This window comes from Carettochelys insculpta, chromosome 3 (assembly GCF_033958435.1).
Source record: "Carettochelys insculpta isolate YL-2023 chromosome 3, ASM3395843v1, whole genome shotgun sequence".
NCBI lineage: Eukaryota > Metazoa > Chordata > Testudines > Carettochelyidae > Carettochelys > Carettochelys insculpta.
The window spans coordinates 27,647,698-27,666,643 of NC_134139.1; the positions used below are offsets into that span (position 1 = coordinate 27,647,698).

The 18,946-nt window shown below is 43.1% G+C and overlaps 1 protein-coding gene across 7 annotated transcripts in view; it reads left to right on the plus strand.

Annotated features, from left to right (window-relative positions):
* Positions 1-18,946, plus strand: part of ASB3 (ankyrin repeat and SOCS box containing 3) — a 104,313-nt gene that overhangs the window by 28,995 nt on the left and 56,372 nt on the right. For 6 of the 7 annotated variants that reach the window (XM_074989531.1, XM_074989527.1, XM_074989533.1 and 3 more), the window contains 2 exons: positions 1,013-1,224; positions 6,699-6,857. In XM_074989531.1, coding sequence (XP_074845632.1) covers positions 1,029-1,224; positions 6,699-6,857 — 355 coding nt within the window. In that variant the 5' untranslated portion in view covers positions 1,013-1,028. The remainder of the gene's footprint in view (positions 1-1,012; positions 1,225-6,698; positions 6,858-18,946) is intronic. The other variant, XM_074989532.1, reaches the window with a different exon arrangement.

Sequence of the window (18,946 nt, forward strand, 5' to 3'; positions counted from 1 at the left end):
AGACATCAGCACCCAGAGCAGAGAAACTGCGAGCCACTCCCAGTTTCAAATTTGCAAATAAATTGCAGCTCAGAGATTTCTCTCTCCATTTGATTTCTGAAATTTTTTTGTTTCAGAACTTTCACCCTTAAATCTGCCACTGAGTGTTCAGGGAGATTGAAGTGTTCCCCCACAGGCTTCTGGAGGGTTTATGCTCCACCATTTTGACTTCCTGCAGAAAAGGACAATGCAGGAAGGCTGGCTCCTGCAAACATCCCAGCCCTTATCCTTCTCAGCCATGTAAACCTCCAAATCCTTCTGCCCACCCTTGGCTAAATCAACACCCGATTCATCAATTACAGCAGCCTGATTTACCCCTCAGTGAAGGCAAGCAACAAATGATTTGCCCTAGGTCACATGGGGGGTCTTTGGCAGAACAGGGAATTGAAGACTCACCTTTGAAATCTTAGGTTAGCACCTCAACCGCTTGACCATCCTGCTTTTTCCACACCTATTTTTCCTGTACCATCTATTTCATGTTTGGATAGCTGCCTTGATTTTGCAATCAGATTCATGCAGAGCCTGACTGAAATCTGTAGGGAGCCACATAGGTGGAATAGTCTGTCTGTGTACCTCTCATTGAAGTGTTTGTATGTTTTGGCCCAAGGATTGTGTTTTTACTTGTTAATCTGAAGTATGCCCTGTAAATTTTGTAAAGCATTTGGGAAATGGTATCTTTCATTCAACCATAAATGCAAAGTACATATGATCCAGGGGTAGTGTGAAGATGTACAAATTTCAAAACAGTTTGAAGAGAGACTTTAACTGTCACTGAAACGCTAATCAGTGTCTTACCTCACAGGATGGCAATAGTGCAAATACTGCCTAAAATTAACTCAAAACAAGGGAGTCTCCAATAGATGAATAAAACTGGGCAGTCCTGACAGTCTTGGCTTGGATTTTAAGAATATGCTGTCTGTTTTAATTATTGACTTGCTGGACTAACAGTAACTTTTTTGCCCTCTCTTCTCAGAGTGAGCAGTGGAAGGATGGATTTCACAGAGGCCTATTCAGATAGATGCTCCAGTGTTGGACTTGCAGCTAGAGAAGGAAATGTCAAAAGGCTAAAGAAACTGATTAAACAGGGATACAGTGTAGATGTTCCTGATAACAGAGGGTGGATGCCACTCCATGAAGCAGCATTTCACAACTCAAACGAATGTCTGAAGCTGTTAATTAATGCAGGTAAGAAAAACTTGATTAAGGTGCAGCAAGTTATTTTTATTTTCCCTGATCGCTTCCCCATAAATAGAACAATAAATAGAATATACTATGAGACAGACTATTAACTTTTTGATTTCTTTTGTAAATTTTAATATGGTTATAGTGAGAAAAATAAGTATATGTGATAAAAATGGCACCTTCCTGTTCAAGGATAGGAATGCTCCATGAATGTCTTTGAAATATATATTCGTACCTTTTTTGAGAAAAAAACCCTTTTCCTTTCTGTTAAGCAGTGCTAAATAAATTCTGAGATCCTGAGTGGGGTTTGCAGTGTGGAGGTAGTAATTATCTTATTTATATTAGATACAAAAATATTTTAAAGAATGTTATTTAGGTTGCAAAGTCAAGCTCTCAGGAATGAGGAAATGCCAGATTTAAGGTCTCCCGAATAGACCTGTTTGCTTCAGATGGAACAAGAAGTGCCAAACATTCAAGTGGGGCTTAGGGTGCAGTCTTTCTTTGTCTCATGGGCTGCGTCTACACTGCAGAGACCCTTCAAAAGAAGTTCTTCTGGAAGATCTCTTATGGAAAAACTTCTTTCGAAAGAGCGCATCCACACACAAAAAAGAAGATCAAAAGAGCTGTATGTTCTTTTGAAAGAGAGCATCCACGTAGTCCCCTTCTCATTTGAAAGAACAGGCCAGGGATTGAAAAATCCAGCACCATCAGGACTGCTCTTGTGAGAGAAGGACCCCACGAAGCATCTCCATGTGCTCTTTTCCAAAATAATCTTTCAGGGAAAAGGCCCTTTTCCTTATCTGACAGAAGAAGAGGGCCTCTGAAAGAAGGGCTGCATTATTTCAAATTCTTTTTGAAAGAACGCATTTTGTGTGTAAATGATCTGCAGGATCTTTCAAAAGAACCTCGGCTAGTCCGAAAGATCTCACTAGTGTAGGTGCGGCCGTGGCTTCTGGTGATAATGTAAACATATCCACAAATACTGTAGATCAGATTCAGCTGTAATGATCACACTAGGTTAAACTTAGTCTACAGGTTTTTTTGGTATTTGGATCTAATGAGCCTGTCAGCTCAGTCCCCAGTTACAATAACTGTCATAGTTTATGAGAGCTGCCAGAACAGCAAAATGATTTGTAAGCAGTACCTGGGTCTTTGGGAAGCTGATGTGTCACGTAAGCCAGTTTGTTCAATACTGTTCCGTCCATGTTTCTGTGCTTGCCCTAGCAGCCGTTGCACTGGATCGACACCAGGTATGTGTCATGCAAGGGATACTTTATTGGGTTAAGTGCTGGCTGACAGAACAAGGAGCAGTGGTTTCAAGTTGCAGTGGGGATGTCGAGGTTGGATATTAGGAAAAACTATTTCACTAGGAGAGTGGTGAAGCTTTGGGATGGGTTATCTAGGAAGGTGGTAGAATCTCCTTCCCTAGAGGTGTTTAATTCCCATCTGGACAAAGCTATGGCTGCGATGATTTAGTTGGGATTGGTCATGCTTTCAGCAGGGGGTTGCACTCCATGACCTCTTGAGGTCTCTTCCAACTCTCTGATTCTCTTTAAAACCCAGCATCCTGGTACCCTCTGATTTCATGAGCACCTCAGCTTACATGGAAAACAGTATTCTTGGCATTAAGGAGAAAAGCTCGAAAACATGATCTGAGGGTGATCTAAAGGATCAAAATCCAGAAAGCAAACACAAATATACAAATATTTTTAAAAAGCTAGTTTAAAAATTTCATGCTGCTCAAGCCACTCATGAGGTTTTGTGGCTTGATTCATTTTCAGATGTATGGAGTTGACAGCATGGAGAACCGTGCCATTTTCCTGTAAGGTCAGCTGAACTTGGACACACTTTTCCCCTATAAAGTTGTTGTTCCTAGCAAATACTGAAATGGGGGCGGGGAACCTCAGTTTCGCTCATCGGAAAATATAATTTCAAACCTACTTTTTCCCCTAGATGATAATATAAGGTAGTGTTTGATTGAGTGCAGTTTGTTTCAAACCCTAAATGTTGAGCAGTGGGATATTAAATTGCATCAGAATGCACTTAGGTAGGGGTTGCTCTTCATTTCTTGCACAGTTGGAATTAATATTAACAGCTATTACTAAAGTAAAATTTTACTTGATAATTGTTGCAGTTAGATGATGTTCCAAAAGAATTAAGGACCCCACAGAGTGCTCAGATTGTCGATCACATGGAAAATTGAAAGCAATTGCTGGATTTTTTTTTAAAGCGGCTAATATTTAATAAATTCCCTCATTTTCACTGGACATTGCTGTACCATTGCACGCTAGCGGAAAGGGATCTAGGGGTTATAGTGGACCACAACCTAAATATGAGTAAACAGTGTGATGGTGTTGCAAAAAAACCAAACATGATTCTGGGATGCCTTAACAGGTGTATTGTGAACAAGACACGAGAAGTCATTCTTTCGCTCTACGCTGCGCTGGTTAGGCCTCAGCCGGAGTATTGTGTCCAGTTCTGGGCACCGCAGTTCAAGAAAGATGTAGAGAAATTAGAGAGGGTCCAGAAAAGAGCGACAAGAATGATTAAAGGTCTAGAGAATGTGACCTATGAAAAAAGGCTGAAAGAATTGGGCTTGTTTAGTTTGGAAAAGAGAAGACTTAGGGGGGACATGATAGCGGTTTTCAAGTATCTAAAAGGGTGTCGTAAGAAGGAGGGAGAAAACTTGTTCTTCTTGGCTTCTGAGGCTAAAACAAGAGGCGATGGACTTAAACTGAAGCAAGGGAGGTTTAGATTGGACATTAGGAAAAAGTTCCTAACTGTCAGGGTGGTCAAACAGTGAAATAAATTACCAAGGGAGGTTGTGGAATCTCCATCACTGGAGATATTTAAGAACAGGTTAGACAGATGTCTATCAGGGATGGTTTAGACAGTACTTGGTCCTGCCATTGGGGCAGGGGCTGGACTCAATGGCCTCTCGAGGTCCCTTCCAGTCCTTGTATTCTATGATTCTATGATCTGAGCCAGCATCGCTACATTTTATAATGTGACTGCTATCTGGTTAACCACCAGAGCCTATTACTGTAGTGCATAGCCAAGGCCTTCGTTTACAGAGAATGTATCGATCTGTATTACAAAATTTTAAAAAAGGCTGAAAATAGGTGTAAAAATTAATGTCAGCTATTTTCTGCTGGTGATTATTAGGGTTAGTACTGGCAGTATAGGAGGACTGAAAAAAAAAAGAATTCAGGAAAAGTTTTGAGTATTTCTGACCCAACTCCCTGTTTTGGAAAGAGAGGTAGCAGCTCAGTAACTTCAGAATTGGGAGTTGGTTCAGCTCTGTGGTCTGCCTAGGCTATTTATCTGCCATCTTTCCTTTCAGAGCAGAATCTGGGAAGTTCCAGCACTTTGTATTTTTAGGACTCAAGCATTGACATCCATAGGTTGACTGGATGGTCCAATATGATCAGCACTTTCCCAAAAATGGAGGCTTTGTCTTTTATAGGCAATCTATTGCCCATTGTATTGTGTAGATGATCTATTGCCTCCCCATACTGATTTTTTTATACATGCTGTCTAGTCACTCTAGACATACACATATACTCTTATGTGTGTGGACCTTCCACTACACTGCCTTACCCTAACAGGCAGTCTCACATTTACATTAATGTATTATTAACATAATCACATCAACTTAGTATGATATACTGGCCTTTCTTAAGGTAATCAATATTCTCATGTACTTGTGTGATTCAGAATTATCAGCTCATCATTCTGTCATTCAGGGTCACACCATACTGTTTCCCACCCTACTTTTGCTAGATTTTTCAAGGACCTCACTTATATTACCCTGTCTGGCAGTTCCCTCTTATAAAGAATCTAAGTATCATTTTAGCTGGCCTAATGTGGACCTCTTTCAAACCCTGACCAGCTTGCTCTTCACACCATTTGTCTATTCGAACTGTCATTTTAGTTGTTATACATCATCTCAAAGAGTAGGAGAAATTCAGTCCCTGAAGGATAGCCTACCTTACTTTGGTAAATAAAGAAGACAAAATGATTGTAAAACATCATGCTAAGTTTTTACCAAACGTGGCCTCAGATTATCATTTTAAATTTATATGATTCACCTGCTGGTTGTCTTTTGCAAGCCTAACTTAAGCCAAGAGGAAACCAAACCATTTGTGTGGTTAACTCTCTGTTTTATATTACCTCAACAAAAAAGACCCTTCAGGAATTCACCAAGCTGTTTGCAGCATGTGCAGATAGAGTGAAAAGTCAGGCAATAGCAATCCAAAAATGTCTAGGTCAAAGTTTTTCCACATTTTTGATAACTGGGACTGGCTTCCTAAACAGTGTCAGTGAGATCATAGGGACTGGTGCCTGGTGCAGACAGGTTATTGAAAAATGTTGAATTAGATTAGCCTGGCAGTGTTTGTGTCAGACTATCTAGAGGGACACGGTGAGCCATCCCACTAACCTACTGAATGGCAATCCCACTCGCTTAACTTTGACTTGGCTGCCTTTCCATCTGATGGAAGGGTAACTAGGCCGTGTGGTGCCTGGTAACTGAGCGTGTGGTGTGACGTGGCAAAGGGGCTTTCAGTGCCCACTAGCATTCTTTGATGCTGAAATTGAAAATCACTGCCTGGAAACTTTGTGGATATCTAGATTCATGTACTTTTAAAATGTTTCCTAGCCTTTGCATGAGTCAATAGCAAGATCAAAGAACTGACTTCTTCATTGAGATCAATATATTAATGGCCCCAGGTCCACCTAGATTACATTGGAACATCCCTCTTTATAGGTGAGGGGTTTGGAAGAATCCAATTTAAAAAAAAACTGGGGGGTGGGGTGGGAGGGAAGACTAGGTTGATTCAAAAAAAGGTGTAGAGTGGCCTGGACTCTATTAAATAATGCTGAGGAATAGGTATGTTAGGTATGTCCCTGCTTGTTAAAATCCATTCCACTGGGGATCAGGCAGCTTCTGCAGTTTCAAAAGATCCCTATAGCTTATATTTTCTGGGCAGCTATGTGGGATGCATTTTACACTTTCAGCTGAAATTATTCCTCAGTTGAGACCTCAAAAATATTCTCATGATTTCTCAGCTGTGCCCCAGGTTTTTCAGCTCAGATTCTGCAGCTCTTTGCTATGTTATTTTCGAGTGACATCATTTTCAGTTGCCTTCAGGTATCCATCTTATTGCTATTCTGGTGATGGAATCAGTTTCCATTCAAACCACATAGCCACTCATTCTCTGCTACTTCCTGGTAACAATGGTGCTCATAACTCCTGGGCTGCAATTTGTGAATAAAATCTTGGTCTGAGATTGTTCTGGGCCAAAAAATATGGAGGATTTTTCTGACATGAAATGAAGACATTTGGAAATGTCATACTTTGTCATTCCACAGCATTCTGCTGTAACTTCGATAAATCTTCAGTTTGGTTTTGGTTGTATTTTGATACTTTCTAGATTTATCATAGCAAAATCTCTTTTAATTCTCTGTATTCTTAGCTCCATCTGATAACTACATAAAATCCAAGACATTTGAGGGTACAAGCGCATTACATCTTTCTGCAAATCATGGATGTTTGGAAAGTGTCAATATTCTCTTGGAGGCAGGAGCTGAGAGCAATGATGTTACTTACGAAGAAACTACTCCACTATTTCTAGGTGAGTGTGTGTGTGTGTGTGTGTGTGTGTGTGTGTGTTTTTAAAACAGACAATGCTGGATATTTAGGAAATTACTTCACAATTCCCTCATTATCCAGCAAGTTTCTTAGTCTTTTGTGGTCTGGACAGTGATGTGATTTTGCTTCTGAGATGGAGGCATTGCTGAAAACTTCCTTGACTCTTCTCCTTTTCTGTCTCAATGCATCTGTAAAATGAAAAACATATTTTTTCCCCTTTTATTTCTTTGGAATATAGACAAGCACTGGAAGTTTTATGACCCTCACATTTGTCCTTTGTTTTTTGTTTGTTTTTGTTTTCGTTTTATTCCTGCCTACTCCTACATAAAAATTCAAATCTATACAGTCATATTGATATTTCTGGTCTATGCTAGGGTTTGTTGGCAAAAATTTCCTGTCTTTAAATTTTTAACTTCAGTGCAGCTCCAAGCCCAAATCCTTACACTTGCTAGCATTTTTTAAACAACCTATTAATTAGACCTTTCATAGGATGAGTTGGACAACATGGTATTTAAAGAGTCCATGGCTCTGGGAGCCTTGTCTATGTTAATGCTCCTGCTGTCAATATTATCTGTGGATCCCCACTGCAGTTAGCAATGGCAGGGCATTTTTACAAACAAACAATCCATCCCATACAGAAAGCTAGATAGATGAATACAGGAGTAGGAAAACTTGAACAATGAGAGGATAGGAGACTGTAGTCATCTCTTTAAAAAATACACACACACACACACACACACACACACACACACACACACACACACACGTGTGAGGAATAAGGGGGCTTTCTCTCTCTCTCATACACACACACACACACACACACACACACACTCTCTCTCTCTCTCTCTCTCTCTCTCTCTCGGAATAAGGGGGCTTTCAGAAGGTGGGGTTCCTTCCAGAAAGGCCCCATCCATAAGTCTCTGTAGCTTCTGGAAGCAAAATCTTTCAGGAATATGCAAAGGAGGCATGAGATATTTAAATCTACACCTCATTTGAATATTCCCCTTTGCTCATTATCATGACCCTTCTGGAAGGGAGGGAGCTGTGTATACATGGTCTAGCTGTATTTCAAAATAAGCTATTTTGGAAAAGCTATTCTGGAATAGTTTTTTTAAAATAATGCTGCTAAACACAAAATGCATTTCAAAATTGCACATAACTATTTCAAAATACAGCATCTACACAAAGAGCCCATTTTGAAATAGATGCATTATCACTTATTTCAGAATAGGCTCTATTTCCTGTGTTAACACCACCAATTTCAGCGTAGGTGCTATTCTTTGTGTAATGAGGTTTACCAGTTTTGAAATAAACTAACTACTATTTCAAAATGATTTCAAAGTAGCCGTTGCATTGTGTAGATGCTAAGATAGTTATTTTGAAATAACAGCTGTGACTTCGAAATAACTATGCTGTGTAGCAAGTCCTTTCAAAATCGAAATTGAAAGGATGGCCCCTTTCAAAAGAACCCACGAAGCGTCCACACATACAAAGCGCTTTTTTGAAATCAATTTAGAAAGATCGCGGCGTGGCTTTTGAAATCGCTTTTCCCTTCCTGTTTCAGTGAAACCGTCTTTCGAAAGAGGGTCAGTGTAGACGCTCCGCATGCTGCTCTTTTGAAAGAGCAGTCCTCCATGGCACCAGCTAGCTGGCGTGTGGAGGTGCTTCTGACAGCACATGAGAGGCTCTATGGCTGGCATGTGTGCCAACGTTCAAAGATGCAGAAGCCCCATGCAGGAAGCTGGGAGCAGCCAGCTGTGCTCTGGTGGTGGCTGGAGCTTGAGGAGGCGGACATGGGGCGGCGACATGAGCCTGGGGTGAGGTTGCTGGGGCCCTATGGGCCCTTACCCCGGCTGTCACCCCATGCCTCCCCCAGCACCCCCCTGCCACCTCCTGTGCTACCTCTTGTGACACCTCCCTTGCCAGCACCCCTGCTGCCTCTCACCTCACTGCCCTCCTCCCACCCGATGTCTGCCCAGCTGTCCTGCTGGAGCTGGCACAGCTGCTCCTGGCCATGACAGGCCATGCCGCACCGCCTCCCTCCCCCCCACCTCCTGCCCCTGGCACCCAGGCTGCAGCTGCTGCGCCCCTGGCATGCCCACCCGAACCATCCCACACAGATGTCCAGGAAGCGGCCCTGGGCATCCACAAGGGCCTGGAGGACCACCAAGTGTTACCCCTTTCTATTCATGTATGGGCCCGTGCTGTGGTCTGGGGCCCGGATGGGAATATGGGTCCCATCCAGGGCCCCAAAGCTGTTGGGGAAATTCAAGCCAGCACTGAGGTCCCTGAGGTGGACAATCCTCCGCTGGAGGACAGGCATTGATTGCTCAGATGATCTATGTGGGTTGCAGGGCGTGTGCACTGTGAGTACATGTCAGGGTGCCCTGCAGCTCCTGGTCCCCTGTCTTCTCCCCAGGACCTTCCCCCATTTCTGATGGTCATCCTTTCCCGGGAGCTCCCCCCATCCCCCGGGGTGGGTTGAGACCCCAGCATCACTTACCTCAAGTAGGACGGCTGTGACGGTGGCCAACTGAGCAGTGGCTGTCTGGGATGGCCAGCTTCCAGATCGCGATCGCCACACGTTCCTCCAGGTGGAGTGCAGGCCTCATCCGCATATCCCGGGGCTGAAAGATGGGGGCCAGCCAGTGGCACAGCTCCAGGAAGGTCTCCTTCCTCATATGGAGGTTCTGCAGCCATCACATCGTCCCACTTTCACGTGACCACCTGGGCCCACCACTCGTCACTGGTAGGGTCATTGCACGCGCCATATCGCACAAGGGATGGGGTGTGGGTGGTACTCCGTGGTGAGGACCTGCAAGACTGGGGCAGACGGGGAGGGTGTTGGCTTCTGGAGGAGGAAGAGGGCGGCGGAGATGATTAAGGCCAGCAGCATGACCACATCAATGCTGGCATCCCTGTCAGGGAGCTGGCTGGGATCCATGGGGTATCTCTGGGCAAAGGGCCATCACAGCTGTCTCTGCCACAGTAGCCCTCTGCGTGTGCAGGCTGGGGCTCTTTGGGAGGGGCCTTTAAGGGGGAGGCTGACTGTGGGGCTGGGAAGGGCTTGTCCACCATGTGACCCCATCTGTGGCGCTTCCTGGCTTGTTCTTTCAAAAGGGCTTGCCGGGCTGTGTAGATGCTCCCTTTCGAACGAGTGCTGCGCCCTTTCAAAAGACTGGATCAGTGGATCAACCTGCTTTTGGGTGTGTCAGTGCTCTTTCAAAAGGTGCCTTCTGGAAGCTTGCATTTTGAAAATGTCCTGTAGCCTAGACATGGCCACTCTGTCTTTCTCTGTAGATCCAAGTCCCACCCCTTTTGCCTGAGACCTCACCCCTTGCAGGGGGTTCATAGCTAGCCAGTGTCTGGTACCAAAATTCATAGAGTGACCCCCTTTGTGAAAATTGTTGCCCACTCCTGTCTTAGACCTTCTTAGTAAAGAAGAAAGGGGAGGAAAAAATCTGAAACTTCCCCAGAAACTCTATTTGATAATGACTCACAAAGTATGGGGCAGGGGAATGGACTAATTTATGTCTGGAAGTGTACTTCAGTCTCCATTCCTATTCAATTTTTTCCCTTAATTGCTGAGGCTACCAGAAAAATGCCAATCAGTTCCTGTTGTATGAAAGGGAAACAGGACATAGCTGGAAAAAGTCTGATATAATTTTGGGCTTACCATCAGCCTAAAGAAGACAAATGTACTCGGTCAGGATGTTGCTGAATCCCCATCAATCAGCATTGACAACTATACGTTAGAGGTCGTCCATGAGTTCGTTTACCTCGGGTCCACCATCACTGACACCCTGTCGTTGGACACTGAGCTAAATAGGAGGATTGGAAAAGCAGCCACAACTCTGTCCAGACTCAGCAAGAGAGTGTGGAATAACAACAAGCTGTACACTCGCACCAAAATGCAAGTCTACAGAGCCTGCATCCTCAGCACCCTCCTTTATGGCAGCGAGGCTTGGCCCTGTATGCCCGCCAGGAAAAGAGACTGAATGTCTTCCACTTGTGCTGCCTCAGGCGCATCCTTGGAATATCATGGAAGGACAGAGTGACCAACACCGCCGTCCTCGAGCAAGCTGGAATCCCAACCATGCACACCCTCCTCAGGCAGCGTCGACTCCGCTGGCTTAGCCACGTCCACAGGATGAATGATGGAAGGATTCCAAAAGACATCCTGTATGGTGAGCTAGCCTCTGGCAAAAGACCTCCCGGACACCCCCAGTTGCGCTACAAAGATGTCTGCAAGAGAGACCTCAGAGAGGTAGACATCGATCTGGACAACTGGGAAGAGCTAGCAGATGGAGGCAGGGGTTACACAAGGGCCTTCAGAAGGGCGAGATGAAGATCAGACAGCTAGGAGAGGAGAAGCGAGCGCACAGAAAGCACAATAAGGACTTGCCAGACACCCACTACATCTGCAAGAGATGCAGCAAGGACTGTCACTCTCGTGTGGGTCTTCATAGTCACAATAGACGCTGTAAATGAAGTCCTCAATTGAAACTTTAAAGGGTGCGATCCATAGTCTATGCAGACTGAAGGATGCCTACTGGTACTCAAAAGAGTATTGCATGTAAATCCTGAGAAGTAGCTGTCCTGTTCTGTTGGCTCTGGTGAGAGTTCAGCTGGAGTACTGTATCCACACTTGAGGAAATATGTGAACAAATCGGAATGAGTATAGAGGGCAGCAACAAAAATGAAAAACATTTTAGGAAACGTGACCTATGAGGAGAGGGTTTAAAAAACCTGGGCTTGTTTAGTCTTAAGAACACGGAGTAAGGACCAGGTCATCTTCAAATATCTCATTGCTCATGATAAAGAAGACAATTACCAGTTGTTCTCCAGGGCCCCAATGAAAGGACAAGAAATAATGGGCTTAATCTGCAGAAAGGGAGATGTTGGGTGAAAAAAATGTAACTAAAGACAGTTAAGCTTTGGAATAGGATACAAAGATAGTCTTTGGAATCCCCAACACTGGAAGTTTCTAAAAACAGGGTGGACAAACATCTCTGTCAGGGATTGTCTAGGTTTACTTGAACTTGCCATAGGATGACTTCTTGACGTCCCTTTCAGCATACTTTTATATGATAATTTTGATATTTTTATCAGAAAATGGGCTTCATGTTTCATATATGTAACTAACAAATGACCTAGAGAAGAAAGGTTGGAACCTGTATAAGATATCAGCACTTTTTGTAGCCATGTAATGTAAATGTGGCCAAGAGATTTTTAAAAAATAGGGGAAAACTTATTCCTGGTGAAAGTGATAGTATGTCAAGATTCACCTGCATGCAGATTTTACTGACAAGCTCTGAAACCTTAAATAGAGGGTCTTTATAATATAAATGCTGACTCTTAATATAGTATTAATAACAATAATATTAATATTAATAATATTCTGGAAAAATTAAATAAAATAGGTGAACAAAATAATTCAATTTATAGTATAACCGATGGGCTTGACAATTTCCTTTAAATGCCTCCAGATGTCAGTATAAGCAAAGGACGAGGAAAATACTGCAGTGGCTTAAAATAGCTTTAATTTAGGTGTATTCTTTTAAAGAAAAAACAAAATGTATTTTGACAGTGATGAAGAAAGTAGATGTTTTCTTCAGAAAAATATGTATTTGTCAGTATGTGTAACCTATGCTGCATAATAGATGTTTATTTTATGCAAAAACTTCAGTGTGCCTAGAATTTTGTACTGAATATTTTGATGTGCTTATTATGTATATGAATAAAGCCCAAGCACAGAAATGGCACTTATGTGAAATTAGCAATGATTGGTACCTGTTTCACAGAAATCATAGAGCTGCTACTCATATTAAGATTGTGGTATTTTCTCAGCAGTGTTAATCTAAACCTGGTGTTCTAGGTGAGACAATGTTTCAGATATATTGATTTAAAACTCTGTTCCCTGCAGTTTAAAATTGGAATATAATGCATGAGCTTTTTGTACTCTTTAGGGTAGTCTCACTGAGAATTTTCCTGAACAGTGTTCTCCAGGGTGTGCATTGTTCACTTGTATGATCTAAATGGAGAAGTCATTTTCATTTTGCTCAGTTGTCTTTTTCTTATTTAATACTAAAAAAAATCTAAAATATTTTGATACGTTTTCTTTTTAACATTTCTATGTGTGAGATACAACTTTGAATACATTACAGGTAACTGAGTGGTTTAGAAGAGGGAAACTGCACATATTAAAGAGTTACAGCATCAAGGTAATTGTAGATGTGGATGCATTAGTGTGTAGTAAATTGTGCTTTGTTATATTTCTTAGATCGTATAAGATCAAGACAGTTTTTTAAAATTTGAGAGACTGACAAACATTTGTCTGAGGGAGGTGACAGTTGAATAAAGGAGAGCAGAACTGTATTTATTAAGAAAAGTTTCAGGACAGGAGATTGCCCCCATTAGGTTTTACTGTACAGCATGCAGTCTGCATTTTTAGATATATGGAGATTTAAATCAAGTTTAGGGGGTATGTTTTCAGTATTGTAAGATAAATTTTGACCCTGGAGAGCCTGAATTAATCAGAATCCAGCTATTTAATGTGTAATCTATTTTAATTTATTTGTGTGCTGCAGTTACATTTAAAAAGGTATAATGTGAGCAGGGCTATTTGAAAATATTTGTTTGGTTTAGTGCTAGGTTAAGAGGATACAAGATATAAACGCAAAGAATAAATATAGTTGGATATTAAATGCCAAAGGCATTTTCATAACTGTTTATTTTTCCACTGAGGGTGGAATATTCAAAAGCATATGTGGACAGTTAGGGGATTAATTTCCATTACTTTCTTTCAGGTGCTTTTGAAAATCCCATTGTGAATATCTACCCACAAATTTAAGTTCTTCTTTGAGTGCTTGTTCATGTACATTCCAGTCAGGTGTGTGTGCATGACTGTGCACAGAAGTTGGAAGATTTTTGCCTGTCAGCAACTGTCTGGTCAGCCTAGGTGCCTCCTGGAGTGGTGCCAAAATGACACCTGATATATAGCTTTGCTGACATGCCCACCCTCAGTTCCTTCTCACCGCCTTTTGAGAGTAGCTGGAATGCCGTGCTCTTGCTTCTTGCAGAAATACTCGTATATGGTTCTTAGAGTTCATTGTTTTTTTCCTTGTAACAGCAGTAGTAGATAGCATTGCTAGTTGGGGAATCTCCCTGACCTTTTCCCTTTCTCTGGTCTGGGGCATGCCTTGGTCTTTGGGATTTAAAGCTTGCCAAGCCTGTGGCAAGTTTATGCCAAAGAGCAACCCTAATATAGAGTACTTCAAGTGCCTTGGAGAGGCCTATCAAAAGGAGAAGTGCAGAGGAAGGAGGAATGAAAGGCATTATTTTGTCCCTTCTCATGGCTATGACAATCTTTATATGCTACCTCTATCTGACTCTCTAGTGCTGGAGGCAGTGAATCAGAGGGTGCATCAAGATTCTCAGGGCCCTTATCCCAAAAGGGAGACCAAAAAGGTGGACCTCTTTGGGAGGAAGATATAGTCTACTGCAGGGAGGGCTGCAGCTTGGAATTTTGAATCCACATGCCTTTATCAGACATTATGTGCACAGCACCTGATCAGCTTTGTCAACATTCAATGAGCTCCTTTCTCAGGGAGCTAGGCAAGAATTCACCTCACTGGTGGAAGAGTGTCAGTTGGTAGCCAGACCATCTTTACAGGCAGCACTTGTGTGCTGCTGCATCTGCATCTTCTCCTTAGCCATAGGGATGGCCATGAGACTGAGTTCCTGGCTTCCGGTCTGTGGGCTTCCATTTGAGGTCCAGCATCATTGCAGGATGTACTATTTGAAGGGTCCACTCTGTGTTCCGAAAAGACAGACAGGAGAGTCCATAGTTTGAAAGACTGTAAAGTTACTTTTAAGTCTCTGGGCATATGCACGTGCTCCTCGGTTCCTGTACTTTAAGCCTGAGGCCTGGCCTTGGCCATATCAACCTCCTAGTTGCCAGGACTCCTTCCGTAGGTGATACTGTAGGGGCATGAAAAGACAGCATTCAGGCCCCACCCAAGGGTCCAGCAACCCTAAGCATTTCTGGGATTCCAAATAAAACTTTTGAAGATGCATTAGAGGATGGCGTACCAATTCCATCACTGGATCCACACTGCCTTACCTTTTCTTGCTGTTTGTCCCACTTTTACTGTGTCTGGTCCTGTATTACCTTGGGCTGTTGGATTCTTGGCATGATAGGTGGGGGGGGGGGTCTCCAAGTGCAGTTTTCTACCTCCCTATCCCCTGTCCATGTCCCTCTTCAGGAACCCCTCTCACAAATAGCTCCTTATACAGGAGGTGTGTTTGCTCTGAGCTTTGGGAGCAATAGAGGAGGTACCTCAGGGGTACAAAGACAGGGGTTTTTATTCTCAGTGTTTTTTAATACTGAAAGTAAAAGGAGGCCTCAGACCTATCCTTGATCTTTAGGAATTGAACAGCTTTGTAAGGAAAGTCAAATTCTGCATAATCTTTCTGGCTTCCATTTTCCCATCCCTGGATCCAGTGGGTTGTTATGCTGCCCCCAATCTCAAAGACACCTGTTTTTACATAGCCATCTACCGTCCTCACATGAAATACCTCATATTTGTAGTGAAGGATGGTCACTACGGATTCACAATACTTCCCTTTGGTCTATCTTCAGCTCAAGGGGTGTTCACAAAATTTATGGCTGTCGCAGCAGCTTTCCTACACAGACAACATGTGGAGGTGTTCCCTTATCTTGACACGTGGTTGTTCAAAAATCAATCCAGATTTGAATTGAAATCTCAGATCCAGCTAACAAGGGATACTTTCAGCAATCTGGGACTCCTGTAGAATGTGGGGAAGTCTGTCTTTTCCCCGGTTTAGAGGATAGAATTCATAGGGGCTCTACTGGACTCAAGCCAGAGCCTTTCTTCCTCAGTCCAGTTCCAGTCACTGATTGATTTGATCCACATCCTCATGCAGTTTCCTCGTACCATGATAAGGAATTACCTAAAAGTATTGGGGCACATGTCCTCTTGCATTTATGTGGTACAGCACGTCTGACTTAGACCTCTCCAGCCGTGGCTAGTGTCAGCGTACTGACTGGTTTTTGACAGACTAGGTCTGGTGATCACCTTACCAATTCTGGTGTGGGACTTCCTTTGTTGGTGGACAGACCCTGCCAACATACTAGCTTGGTGTTCCCTTTTTTTCTTCCGACCCATTGCAGGCACTGGTGATAAATGCTTCTGATCTAGGTTGGGGAGTACACCTTGGGAACTTCAGGATGCAAGGTCTCTGGTTCTGAGAGGAGATGGCCCTTCACAGCAACATCAGAGCTGAAAGCAGTGTGACTCGTGTGCCAGACTTTTTAACCATGTATATTGGGCCTGTCCATATTAGTGATGACAAACAACACAATGACAATGTTTTATATCAACAAACAGTGGGGTGCACTTTCCTCTCTCCTGTGCAAAAGAGCCTTTCTAGGGGATCTCTGTATAGAACACTCGGTCCACTTCAGCCATTGTATATTCCAGGAGTTCAGAACGAGATGGCAGATCACCTCAACAGGTTTCTTCACACGAGTGATCTCTTTGCGTGCACATCACAGTCTTCCTGTTCTAGGAGTGATTTACTCCCCAACTAGACCTGTTTGCCACTTGTCGCAACACAAATTGTTGCCTCTTCAGCTCATTCCAGAACTACAGCCCAGGCTCCTCCACTAACACATTTCTCGTATGCTGTGGAGGTTGCCTACTCCTATGTGTGTCTTCCAACCCCATTGTTGTACAAAATGCTCATCAAAATTAAGGGAGACCAAGTACAGGTTATACTAATAGCCCCCACCTGACCTCATGAGCATTGGTATATGTCTGTCCTAGACATATCAGTGGACACTTCCACTACACTGCTACCTTCTTATGCAAGACAAGTGTCATCTTCATCACCCAAGCCTTGACGCTCTACATCTTGTGGCTTGGAAGCTCCATGGCTGTACCCCAGAGAGCTTCTCTGTTTGAACCAAATCTTCACATTCTCTTGGGAGTAGGAAACCCTTTATGAGAGCCATGTATTTGGCCAAATGTAAGAGTTTCTCCATCTTGGCATCTCAACATGGTGCAGCCTCTGTGTCAGCTCCAATTCTTCTTATTTGAGACTTCTTACTACATTGTAAGCACCAAAGTCTTTCCAGCTCAACTATAAAGGCCCACTTGGCTGCCATTTCACCCTGGGGGTGTGTGTGTGTGTGTGTGCGTGTGTGTGTGTGTGCTGGTGGTGGTGGTGGTAGGGGCTGCATATTAATATGCAGCAAGCATAAAACCCTTATGAAGCTTTGTGATGGTGCCCTGGGGCAGGGCCAAGGGTTCCCAAACTGAGGGTCAAGTTGAAGGGGAAGGGTGGAGACAGTTCCCATGTCTACAGTGAGTTACTTTGTCAGGACTCTTAACCTTTGTGTGTCAGTTGTTCAGTAATGATAAAGGTTAAGCTAGTCCAGGCAAATTTTTGAATAATTTATTATGTATCTTCTCTTCCATTTGTACAATCAAGTGAAGCTGAATTGCTTGAGTCATCTCCCAGCATGCTGTGTTTTATGTTACAGTCTTCATTTTTGTCATGGCTCTCACAAAATTAGGGACTATGTGCCTTCCGTGACTTTCACAGAATTTGTGACTGAAGCATTAACACCTTTGGATTGCTGCATATGAGAAGTAGATGCAATGGGTAAACTGAGCTAAATTCATTCAGAAACTTTAATTCAGTTGAGTCAAACTTTGAATTGCATGGGGAATAGGAGCTCCTCAGCAATATTGAGAAGCAGAAACTATCAGACCAGTGAGCTCTCACAGAGAGCTTGAATTTCCATCGAGGCAATGAAGTTGATCCCTCACCCAATTTTGAACATGGCAGCAAAAATACAATTCTTTTATGGCAAACTACTGTTCAAATCTATTCATTATTACCTTAGCAAAAGCATAATTATTTAATTCTTTTCTCTAACACAACCTTGAGGCATAAATAAACATTGTACCCATTTTATAGGTAAATAAGCTGCGTCATAGAGACTATAATGATTAGATGTCCATCAGCATACCTTTGTCAATGGCTTAATGAGAGAAGTCCCTCTTTATAGCTATAATATTTGGCAAATGAACCCAGAAAGTGACTGACTGGAAATAAATACTCCTCTTTGAGGAGTGTCCCTTAGCATGTTCCACTTCAGGTATCTTGATGCCCTCCACTTGTAGTCATAGATCTGTGGTAGCAGTGCCCAGCTGGGCCGCACATGTGCTGTTGTTGTCTTGTTCCAGTCCGAGTGATTACATAGTGGTGCACAGCTAAACATTCTTCAATTCCTTCTCTACTGCCTTTGGCTTGAGTCCGAGTGATCAGTAGCACCTCTTTTTACCTCAGATAAGATTCATAGTATATAGTTCATAGAGGTGCTTGGTAGTGTTAGCTACCCTGTCCTCCCACCCTACTTTCTTTTTCTTTTATATTCTTTAAAAAAGAAAATTTGTTGCCTTTCCTAGCTATCTGTGTCTTTGGCAGGCAGACAGCATTATCCTCTAGCAGGGTTACCCCTGCTTTTTGTTTCTCTAAGATACAGGTTGTCTCAGGCATAACTAACTCAACTGACTTTAAATGCTGCCTGACTCACAGACTCTCTATACCAGTCTTGGGCAGCCACTCACACTGTGTCTGCTGCCTTGACGAAACAGATGTTACTCAGAAGTGCCCATGATGCTGAAATCTGACAGCCAAGGCAAGAAAAGCCAGGGATCTTAAGCTCTTCATATGGAAAAATTCCTCAAGCCAGCCTAGGACCCTGATTCCAGGACACCTGTGGGCCAATGGTGACCTAGTGGCAAACTTTGACAGGGGTTTTGCTCCACCAGCAGCTAGCAAGGAGCTTGTTCCAAGAGCGGCTTTCAAAAATTGGTCACAGATTGTTAGCCGGTGGCCAGGTAATGTGCGGTGAGGTACTCCCCTGGGTCCTAAGCAACCCAGTTTTTTACTGTTAGAGCAGGCAGCTCCTAGCACACGCACCCACGGCCAGGCTGTAGTAACCAAACGGTTAAAGTTCTTTTGTTGTGCCGGCTG